The sequence below is a fragment of the Nicotiana tabacum genome, chromosome 12 (assembly GCF_000715075.1).
Source record: "Nicotiana tabacum cultivar K326 chromosome 12, ASM71507v2, whole genome shotgun sequence".
NCBI classification, from domain to species: Eukaryota; Viridiplantae; Streptophyta; class Magnoliopsida; order Solanales; family Solanaceae; genus Nicotiana; species Nicotiana tabacum.
In genome coordinates, this window is record NC_134091.1 from 32,790,671 (window position 1) to 32,802,952 (window position 12,282).

The 12,282-nt window shown below is 34.4% G+C and overlaps 1 protein-coding gene and 1 long non-coding RNA gene across 2 annotated transcripts; both read left to right on the forward strand.

Moving 5' to 3' along the window:
- The first annotated feature begins 6,541 nt into the window (after window positions 1-6,541).
- LOC142166831 (uncharacterized) lies at window positions 6,542-7,632 on the forward strand. The gene is made up of 2 exons (XR_012697246.1): window positions 6,542-6,945; window positions 7,573-7,632. It is a non-coding gene; the product is annotated as an uncharacterized LOC142166831 (long non-coding RNA).
- Window positions 7,633-8,367: 735 nt separating this feature from the next.
- LOC107765417 (transcription factor bHLH143) lies at window positions 8,368-10,436 on the forward strand. The gene is made up of 2 exons (XM_016584057.2): window positions 8,368-8,523; window positions 8,623-10,436. The coding sequence occupies exon 2, from the start codon at window positions 8,640-8,642 to the stop codon at window positions 9,711-9,713; it is 1,074 nt and encodes a 357-aa protein (XP_016439543.1). The 5' UTR covers window positions 8,368-8,523; window positions 8,623-8,639; the 3' UTR covers window positions 9,714-10,436.
- Window positions 10,437-12,282: the final 1,846 nt, after the last annotated feature.

Here is a 12,282-nt window from a genome sequence, read left to right on the forward strand (position 1 = left end):
CAGTTTTTACAAAAACAAATTTCAGTTTTTACAAAATATATACTTTAAAAAAACTGAATTTTAAAACGGGTCGGGTGGTGGGTTTTTTAAAACGGATCGGGTAAAAAAAAAAAAAAATGGGCCATTTTCATCTGGTGCTGACACGTGGCACTCCATCCCAATAATATAACGAGGGGTATTTTTAAATCATTTTCGAAAGTACATAAATATATTTGGTCATTCGCCGTAAAATAAATCACTAAAAATAAAGAATCACAATAGAAACCAACTTGGTCCTTTTCAGTGATATTGCTCTTTCCAATATCAGAAAAATGATGCGTTTTCCCTTTCTTTTAAAGTGGGTGTGGAGTAGAGTGGGTATGTAGAGAGAAAACGAATGGAGAAAATAAAAAAGAGCAACAATATACTATAGAAAAATGTGTTAAGGAGTACAAACCTAAACCAAAGAAAACCAAACCACACGGGTCAACAAACCCAACCCAAAAAGAAGAAATAGAGAGACGAATTGGAGAAATCATGATACAACCACTCACGGGTCCACTCCACAATCTCTTAGGAGTAATAACAGTTATTCAGTGATGACACATACAAACATTACGAAAAAAATACTTACTCCAACTCTCTCTATATATATGTATCAAAAAATAATAATTGTATGATATAACATGCGAACGTGTATAAACTTTATCACTTAATTATGATTAAAAATAAATTCATATCTCAATTTGTTACTTAGCTATGATAAACTAGTATACTTTTGCAACCTAGTATTTCATTGTTATTGTCCAAAGTATATCTAACACCATCCTAATACTTAGTGGCGGATTTACGTATTGTTAACGGGTTCAACTAAATTCAATATTTTCGACTTAAAAATAAAAAATATGTGAACCTCTAATTTCAAATATACATTGAGTTCTGTAATAATCACTTAAAGGTTGAACACTTACAACTCAACAACAACTATGCTTCAGTCCCAAATAAGTTGTGATTGGCGATATGAATCGTCATTCTTTTCATTAAACTCAATTTATATCATCTTCATTGCCAAAATAAAATAAAAGTGCAAGTGAAATATATTTATATATATATATATATATATGTTCCAAAGGGGGGAATGATGTTACACCCCATATTTTCATACGTAAAAATACGCCATAAGTAAATTGATGAAAGCTCGGAAATGAGATATTACATCCCGCATTTTCGTACGTTAAAGTTTCGTCGTAAGTTAATCGACGTAAGTTCGGGAATAGGATTATTTTGAGATTATAAGCATTTTGCTATTTCAAATAAGTGATGAGTAAATTCATGAAGGAGAGAGGGTAAGCAAATTGAAGAAAATGAATTTCGTCAAAGTTTGACATTTTGGGATAAAATACTGCCCGAGCTAAAATATTCGGTATTTATGGATTAATACCATACAAGGTACACATGGCCATAATAGTGAGGTGTGTAAAGTGTGTTAAAAGTGAGTAGTATTTTAAGTAGATTGAGATAATTCTTAATTATGTGGGTAATTGATTGATTATTGGTTAATAGGAGATTAACTGGTTAATTAAGAATTGGTGGATGATTAATTAAGGCTTTTAGATAAAACCAAAAATGTGAAAGCATGTGTGAAGCTTTAATTAGGCCTAAGGTGACTAACCATGTTGTGAGGCTAGGTGGCACCTTTAGAGGGAATCTTGGTTAAAGCCATAAAAGACTCAAATTTACAAAGAATTGGAAAAATAGCAACGTTATGCTTCCAAGTCATGAAAGACTTCTATAATTCAACAAAGTCATATGAGATTTTAATAAATTCACAAAAGAGAGATATATTCATAGCAACGTAACAAGCTTCAGCAAAGTTAATGTTGCAATAGCTACGAAATTAATTCAAAGATTTCATACGAAGTCTACCTAATGTTATCGCAACGTGAGATTTTGATTCTAAGGGAGTACGGTACAATCTTTCTCAAGAATATCATATAGATTTCTTCCTATTTAGATCTGTCGTTACGTGATTTGTCGCAATTGATGTGTCTTAGAGGGATTATCAAAAGAATCAACACAGGTATGTTAAGGCTATCCCTTCTTTCCTTTTGGCATGATCCATACGATACAAATGGAACAAGCAAATGCACAACTTTCATAAATGACTCTATTCATAGAAATACTAGGGGTGTCTATATTCTTGATTCCCCATGTGAATTATTATTATATCTTCTGTTCATAAGGCTCAGAAAAATACGTATTTGATAAAGTTTATCCGACAGGCATATTATTTTTATGACATTCCGAGAAATCTTATTAACGTATTTCTTATGCATTTCATGCATTTATACATGTACATTGACCCATGACTAGATGGCGTTATATACGCGTATATTATATGTATATGTATACGCGTATATATGTATATATATATATATATATATGTATATGGGATATGGAAAAAGGTTACGGCGTTATATACGCACCACCACCTGATCAGCTGGTATACGTTGATGATTTGCCCACAATGGCCAAGATGATATGATGGGATGCCCTCAGAGGCTTGATGATGTTATGAACGCATGTACCCATGCATGGTATGGCATTTATACGCATATGCATGATATTATAAGTATTAATGACTCAAAGAGTTGTTCAGACTTACATGTTGAGTCTTTTACTCCATGTTTCTCTTATGTCTATTATTTACTGATTTTCATTCCTTACATACTCGGTACATTATTTGTATTGACATCCCTTTTGCCCGGGAACGCTGCATTTCATGCCCGCGGGTCCCGATAGACAGGTCGAGAGTCCTCCAAGTAGGCTATCAGCTCCGCGGAAGGTGTTGGTGCGCTCCGTTTGCTCCAGAGTTGCTTGTTTGGTCAGTATGATTTAGACGTGTATTGTTCGGTATGGCGGGGCTCTGTCCCGACCTTTATAACAATTATGTATTCTTAGAGGCCTGTAGATAGATGTCATGTACGTAAAAGATTGTATGACCTTGTCGGCCTATGTTCAGTCTACGAGTGGTTATTGTGCAATTTGTGATATGTTGTAAGATTTGGGCACCTGATGTGCAATTTGTAATATGTTGTAAGATTTGAGCACTTGATGTGCAATCTACGATATGTTGTAAGATTGATCACTTGATGTGCAGTCTGTGATATGTTGTAAGATTTGAGCACTTGATGTGCAATTTGTGAAATGCTGCAATATTTGGGCACTTGAGGTGCGATTTATTATGCTATGATATTTGGGCACTTGAGGTGCGATTTGCGAAATATTGTAATATTGATACGCATGCGGTGAGATAAGAGTGGCTTGAAATGCGTGGCTAGTAAGGGAACTACTTGAAGTAATGCGGTGATATAAGGTCAGGGTGTTGAAACGCATGCAGTGAGATAAGGGTGGCTTGATACGCATGGCTAGTAGGGGAACTACTAGAAGTCATGCGGTGTGATAAGGGTGGCTAAAACCGTGGTATGCTATTTCGAAAAAAAAATGATTTCTTTAAAATTAAATATGAAAGCTCCCGCCGTGATATAAGGAAATGAGATATTGTGAATTTATTTATGATTTGGTACTACGAGGAAGTACCTCAGGAGTGCCCTTTTGTTGATATTTCTCTATGGATGCACTTGCCTTTGGTTATTTTATTTTTCCGAAATTTGTAAATTCTTGTGTTTTCCGTGATGTATTATTTCACCTAATATTAAGTGTTTTGTATTTCTTGAGGTATTGTGTTGACCTCCACTTTTTCGTACGAGACTTTGTATTTTTGGGTTATACTTGTTTTGATGATTGAGTTGTTTAAATTTGCAGTGCATGTACTCAATCTTTCTTCTACTTATCTTAAATACTTACTCTCGAAGGTGCTGTTATATAGCTCAAACTTCTGGTTGATGCCCTCACTAGTTTCGTCAATTAGTACAACACCATTAACAAATACAACAATAACAACAACAACAACAACAATAACAACAACAACAATAATAACAAACCCAGTGTAATTCCATAAGTGGAGTTTGGGGTGGGTAGTGTGTACGCATACCTTACCCTTACCTTATAAAGGTAAAGAGGCTATTTCTGATAGACCATCGACTCAAGAAATAATAAAAATAAAGCAACAACAATATAATAGGGTAACGTAAGCGAATGAGACAACATGTAATAATAAAGAATCAGGAACAAGGAAATACAAGAATAATACTATTACTACTGGTAAGCCTAGGAGAAAATTGCGACTACCAGTCAACATTCAACTCTAATTTTCGACCTCCACACCTTCCTATCGAGAGTCATATCATCGGTAAGCTGCAACAATGACATGTCCTGCCTAATCACCTCTCCAAGTACTTCTTAGGCCTACCCCTATGCTTCCTCAGACCCGCCATGGTCAACCACTCACATCGGCTGACCGTGGCATCTATGTTTCTCTTCTCACATGCCCGAACCATCTCAACCTCGATTCCCGCAACTTGTCCTCCACACAAGCCACTCCCATATTGTCCCTAATAACTTCGTTCCTACTTGTGTCTTTCCGGGTATGTACACACATCTAGGGGTGCTTATCGGGCGGATCAGACGGATTATTACGCTTAACGGTTCGGCTTATCGATTATCGAATTATAAATGTAATAATTCGCTAGCCATCCAATAAGGCAACAGACGGATTGGTATCGAATTAACGATTATCGAGCGGTTTATTGGCTAAATCAAATATAAAAAAATTGAACCCTAGTTCTTTTGGTTGCATATCTAAAGAATAAACGCTTGAACTTCTCAAGTCCAATTTGGAAAGAGCCAAGGGTCATCATGATACAAACTGGCATAATATATTATCTTGATCACCTTGTACTCTTTGGTAATAGGATGAAAACCAAATCCAAAGACCAATTCTTGCACCTGAAATTCTACTAGGCAGCTCTTTGCAATCGCTTGTAAAAGGATTGTACACATAAAGTGCATTACTAAACAGAGGATCACATATACACAGTAGTCCGTGACACGAGCCGAATCCAATTGTACTTTATATACATTGATGTAAAAGTATAAATATAAAAAATTTTAACGGATTAACGGTTTATCCGATAAGAAAAAATTAAGTAATTCGCTTCCAAACCGTTAAGGCGTTAATTATAAAATCTCAACCCGTTCACAACCATTACCCCAATAATCCGATACCAATAAGTTAATAAGCCATCGATTCGGTTTTGAATAGCCTATACACATCCATCTTAACATCCTCATTTCAGCTACTTTCATCTTCACGGCATGTGACTTCTTGACAAATGCCAACACTTAATCACATACTATGTAATCGGTCTAACTACCACTCTGTAAAACATGCCCTTATCAGCGAATAGTATACACTATACACCATAAAAAATCATTTTCACATTTTGCCTTAAAATTAGAAAATTAGCAATGAAAATTGGGGCTTTTGCCAACGTAACAAAAATTGAAAATCGGCTTCCTCTCTATCTTCCTCCGTCTCTAATTACTCTTTCATCACCAAGATCCCTTGGACCTTATAATCAAAGCGTCTCAAATCCTTTGAAATCAATCCACAAGCTTTCCTATACAGCTTTTCCTTTTTTAATATTTCGGCGGCTCATTTTTGCCTTTTCTTACGCGTGCATAAAATTCCTTATTTACACGTAACTAAAATAGTATTAAACGCACTTACATACAAGTATAAGAAATTATTAGACTTTTTGGAAAGCCATGCGTAATTACTCGGTTGCGTAATTATTAGAGTAGTAATTACAATGACTTATTTATTTGTCGTAATATAATTACAGTGTAATTACCGGTGTCATGTTTGATTGTACTAGTGTAATAATATAGTTAAATATTTTTTTTCAGATTAACATGTAAATAAATTTTACTGTAAAAAAATACTTATGTAATAACAAATATTAAATATTATTTATTATTATGTATTAAATACATATTTTTTGTAAGAAAATATATTAAATAATTATAAAATAGTAAATAATATCATACTAAAATAATTGGAATTCTCCATAGGAATAATTTTATAACTTGAGAGAGAACAATGAAAATATAGCATAATTTAATAATAACAACGTATGTCAATTTCAACAACAAATAAGATAAGCTCATTTGGTCTCTTATTGAAGGTAATAATTGGTATTCTCTATAGGAATAACTTTATAACTTGAGAGAGAACAATGAAAATATAGCATAACTTAATAATAACAACGTATGTCAATTTCAACAACAAATAAGATAAGCACATTTGGTCTCTTATTGAAGGTAATTGTAGCAATTATAATGAAAGGAACAAAACTTGGAGAAACTGTATAAAGCATGGCTGGTCCATTGAAGGTTTACAATCCATGGGAAGAAGCTAGCATTGATATCCCAAATGAAATTAATGAATCAGCTAGCAATAAACTAATTATATGCAAGGACAACGTCACATTACACGGTAAAAAATATAATTACTTGATCAAATAAACATATAAAGCTGTGTAATTATACCTAATTACACACAAATCTAATTTCCTTGTGGCTTTTCAAACATGCTCTTACTTCATTCACAAAATTTAAGTGTGTAATTAAAAGATTCGAATAAATTCAGAAATGAATTTATGTATTAACCTTTTTTCTTTTCTTTATTACCAATACACACACCATGATTTTATACAAAAACCAAACGTGCGCTTAGCACGTACGAAAACCAATTAATTCTTTGCGCAACCAAAAATTGAATACTGGAGTATGATTTTCTTTTTTGGTTCTATATAGTCTCACCCTCCGTGCACTCCCCTCATCTTTGACTGTATTCTCCTTATCTCTCACTTCCATTAACACACACACACACACAGTGAAAAAACACACACTTTCAGCTCCCTATCTTTTTCACTGCTTCATTCAATCTCTTCAAAATCCTCTTCCTTTTCTGGGTTTCTAAGGATAAGCAATTTCATTGTTGTAAGTCTCTATTTCTGATTCTTTTTTGTCCCCATTTTTGTATATAATTTGAGTTTATTCTTGCCTTTTCTTTTAATCCATTTGCTGTATCTCATTTTGATTAGATGGGTTTCCCTTTTTGTGTTATGTTGGTTTTTTGGGTTGTAAAGTTCAGATTTTTGGTTGTTTTCTAGCATTGTTGAATGGAGTTTTCACTGATATCTTGTGTCTCTCCCTAATTGTGGAATCTAGTACAAAGAGTGTAATTTTTCTTTTTTCTTTTTTTGAAATATAAGAGGATACTGATTGACTATGCTATGAGATTTTTAGCTGCAATTTCTGAAATGCTTGTGTTTGGTAACTAGGAAGAATAGAAAACTAGTCACTGTAGTTTTACCTTTGACAAAGAAATTGTATTGTCCTATGTAAAAAATCTCCTATGTCTCAAGATTTTCAGCTTGAATCTAAGCAGCAAAAGTTTAAAAAAAAAAAAAAAAAGTGTATTTTAGTCATAATAATACACCTCACACCTTAATGTTCTCAGTAATCAATCTTCTTTTATAAGATTCCTCTTTATCTTTAAAAGAGTGCTTTTCATTTGGTGTTTATGGGTTTAAAGCTGATGGTTGTATGTGGAAATCTTGTCAGCAGCATAGAATTGGTGAAACACAAGAAAGAACAAACAACAACCGTGGCGAATAGAGCAAAGTAAAGAACAGCATGCTGTGGTGTAGTCTATCTGTTGACGTCTATCGGAAAGTCATCTCCTTGAACTTGTATTGCCGTGTCATTCTGTAAAATACCCTTTTTTAGAAAATCGCTTCTTTGTTCTAGATTACTGTTACTATTTCTCACCTTAAAAGTTAAGTCTTCATTTTAATCTTTTCCATGGGATCTACACGTTTCATTGTCGTACCCTGTTACGTTCTCAGCATTAGCTGAGAATTTAGTCACTTTCATCTTAGTCTTGGTTAGAATTGCCTTCTTTAGCATTCAGTCTTTGATTTTGTGGGGAGTGATTTTCGACAGTCCGCTAATTTGAGCGAATCTTTAATCATTTTCTAGAAGGGATTGTTCAGAATTCTTTTGTTTCTTGATTGTTCTGTTGGAAGATTGAGGTGTTTGTATTGAGTGAAAAGGGTTGGGAACAAGTAGTTATGGTGTGTCAAGCAGCTGGACAGACGAGATTTCGAGCATTGAAACATGAAAATGGAATTGATGGGTCTGCCACCATAATAGTTAGAGTCATAGCATGCTTTCAACCACTCCAAGATTGCCAGGTTAGTTATGGACATTTTGGTATTCTTGAATAATAAGATTCTCTTTATCTTTTTGTCTTCTGGAATCCTTGCTTAATCGAATAACTTTTACATGATGAGATGCCTTGTTCTTCCTTTGCTTGCTAAAAGACATCTAATTTACTTTTTGTTGTTGATATTTCAGGCTGAATACTTCCGTCATTTGCTTAAACCCGTCACGTAGATTGATCTTTCTTTTTACCGCGTTCAAGTTAAGCTGGAGTTTTTAGTTTTTTTTCGTTGTTTATCAAGAGTGCAAGAAATCAACAGCAATTCGTAGTTTCACAGTTATTTAGAACTGGTATGATTTGTAACCTCTAACTTATTGCTGTTTTTCTAGATTAATTTTGGTGACAATTCATCTGATTAGTTTGTCGGATTCTTTTTGTCTGATTTTCAGGTGATTGTTGAGGTTGAATGGAAAAGAACTTTGAATCTTCATTCCTTCACCAGTATTCAGATCTGCAGTTAGCCCATTTGAATTTTTCTTATCCTCGATTTGATATAGGGCAGCAGTATTCTTTTCCTACTTACATGACTCCTCAGTCAAATGAGGTTCCTATGAATGGGAATTCTCCCTTTTTCACATTTTCTGGGCTTCTACAGTCAAAGTCAAGCCAGCCAACTGAACCTCTCAATTGGTTATATTGTTCGCCTCCGTTCTACCAGGGAGTTGCTCGTGTTTCGACTTCTTTACCGGAAGAGAAGCTTGCTCCTCAAGCAATCGAATATCCTAATGCAGGCACCGCATCTGCTCAGAAGAGATTCCTTGTTTTTGATCAATCTGGTGATCAAACAACTTTGATCTATAGTTCTGCTAATGCTACTCCTGTACAATGCCCGGCTTCTTTGATTCCAACACCACCTGCCCTTTATGATTTGGTTAAGGTGGATCCAGAGATTAAAAAGAATGAAGCTTCTCCATTTGGGCATTTCCTTAGTGATGAATATTTTGAAGAAAGTACCAGAGATGATGTTGAAAGTGAAATGCGTGAGGATACTGAAGAACTGAACGCCCTACTCTATTCAGATGATGATAATTATTATTCCGAGGATGATGAAGAAACAAGCACTGGTCACTCGCCTAGTACTATGACAACTCATGATTTACCAGAGTGGTTTGACGAAAGGGGTGAAGAAGTAGCTAGTTCTGCAGGGCCGACCAAAAGGCATAAACTGTTAGATGGTAGCTATGATGCACCGTCGCTCAGAGATACCACAACCTCTGCAAAAGCATATACGTGCTCCGACTTAGAGGATGATGCACAATCCAGTTGCGGCAATGGCTTTGACCAAGTTTCAGGAGCACAGTGTTCTCCATCTGGGAAAAAGAGGCTGAGAAAAGATAAAATTCGTGATACTATAAGTATTTTGCAGGAAATAATCCCTGGAGGGAAGGGAAAAGACTCGATGGTTGTTATAGATGAAGCAATCCGTTACTTGAGATCCCTGAAAGTGAAAGCCAAGTCTCTAGGACTTGATTCTCTTTGAGCTTCAGCTTGCCCCTGGTCATATTTTTACAGAGTTATTAGTGGTATTTCTTATAGCTTCCTTGTGACATAGCGGTCTGAAGTACGTACTAAATGTTTCCGATGAATGAAGCAGAATTAAAGCTTAGATGGTATGGCAAAGTTGGGTTGGCGGAACATATAGTCTTTATTCCATCATTCTGTTGGGGAACCATTGGCTGTGGTTTTGAAAATCACCGGTGGACGGTCTGTCTTCTGTATAGATAAGGGAGGGAGGGAGCTTCTTGTCATGCTTCCATAAAGTGTGGTAAATCATGAGTTCATATCTTGACCCTAAAGAGAATAGTTGATTCTGCCCTTTGGGAATGTGTTTTTGCCCACATAATTGTTCGCTGTCTGTGTGAACGATACGACGACTTGTTTACCTCAGTAGGACCCTGGTAAAGTTCAGTGCACGCTTGGTGGCGAATTTAGGTCCCAAAACCTTCACTTTCATTGCTCATTTTTCCTCATTAATCCCTCTTGCGCGTTTCCTTTTCTTATCTAAAGGCGATGTGTCTCTCTTTTGGTTACATCAGGTATAAAACTCTTTTCCTGAGGTGAAATGGATCTCGATCCTTTGTATAACAAACTGCCGCTACTGTTTGACGTATGACTAGTTTGAGCGTGTGAATGTTTTGTAATATTTTTAGTACTATGTGGTTGTGTAATAATATCATGTGTGATGTTTGTTTGGATTGGAGAATATTAACTGTGTTTGGTGGTGGTGGTGTTGTCTTTTTACTTGTGTTTTTACGTAGCATGCACGCATTTTAGCTCAAAGTGTGAGGGACAGTGATGTATTTTTCTTGATATGATTCCTTTGTAAATGGATTGCAATGGTGATAGAGATTAGAGGGGGACCACGTGTTTGCATTATTTGGGTGATGAAATTTCAACACTTACAAATGCATGCGAGGGTCCCTCATTGGTTGTCCATCTATTCTCCTTTTAATTATTAATTAAATCCAAAGCGTCAAAATATTTTACATTAGAAGTTTTGAGTCTAATTTTTATTGTCTCGCTTTCTTGATCCCCCATATAATAATGGAAATTAAAAAGAAAACTCCGCTTATGAATACTTTAATTGATTAGAACTCGTTAATTAATTTCTGATCGAGATGTAATTGATTAATATGTTACTCGGTGAAAGAATTGAAGTGCACTCAAATTGATCTAAACAACATCACAGTATACAAAACAAATGAATAAATAAACAAACTTGTCAGGCTCATTGAAATGGGATTAGGTTTATTTTAAACGCGATTCTCGTGGTTTTGTACTAATTGTCAAAAAACTCAAGTTGATTGACTAACATGCTTACAAAAATAGTCATGACTTGAACATCTTATAGTTTTGTGTTTTTCTTGAGTACTGTAGTGGCAATTCCAAGAGCTAAATCAGGGTACGAAAGTCAAACATTGAAAATAAATTTTGGAAAATGGGGAGATGTACCTAACGTTGATTAAAAATTGGAAACAATTGGAAACAGACCGTAGCAGGTAGTTGAAATGGACCGAATATTTATATGCGTAGAGTACGTGCAATTAATCAAATTGATTATGTACCGAGTCCGAGAATATACGATTGGCAAGAAAGGAATATATATAAAAAGACACAAGTTTTTGAATTAGGCAAGTTGAGTTATGACATACTCTATTATTTAGCTCAAATTAACTCGACTCATCTGGGCTTTAAATGCTGGACGGGAGGTGATCTATGCGAGTATTGAATACCAAATGGTCAAATAAAAAAAAAAAATCTACAATGAGTTAAATTATGTATTGATTTAACTTTTTTACATGTTTAATTGACATCCCTAGACTAAGCTAGCGTTTGGTCATAAATTCCCAAATTTATTTTGAAAAACCCGGTTTGAAAAATTTATTTGGACATAATTTTTCAAAATATATTTTACTTTTAAAAAAAAAAATGAAACATAATTTATACCCATAAGTTCTAAAAACTATCAAAAATACCCAACAATACCAAATAAACAAACTTGCTAATCTTGTTTATGCAGAACCTTCATCAATGCCATTAATTATCATTATTACAAACCATAGTCATGAACATAGATAAGTTTGGCACAAAATTATCATTTTTATAATGAACTACATAATACACTATCATAAAACCATAACCTAATATTTTAATATTAACTGGTAATAACATAATTACTAGCTATTACAATTCATCAAATCGCAATAATATTACAAGATCCATCAGTCAAAAAAAATGATAGTAACTAACTGGTGGATTAGTTGAGTCATAATAGATGGTGAGCTTTTTTATAAAATACAAAAGTTTGATGTAATTTTTAAAATTGTTAAAAAATCCAAACAATAATATTTTGGGCCAAAAACAGGTGTAGAGCTAGTTTTGAAATTTGGAAATTTTATTTTCAAAATTTGCTAAAATATGGATAAAATCTATAAACAAGTTTTGCTAAAAAAAATTGAAAAACAATTGACAAAATCTATGGCCAAAAGGGGGCTAACTCGATATTATCCTTTTTAATCATTTCAACTCAACCTTCCCCACCCTATTCT

What these genes read in the sequence shown, in the direction of transcription:
- LOC107765417 (XM_016584057.2), top strand. Translation starts at nt 8,640, where the DNA reads ATGGAAAAGAACTTTGAATCTTCATTCCTTCACCAGTATTCAGATCTG.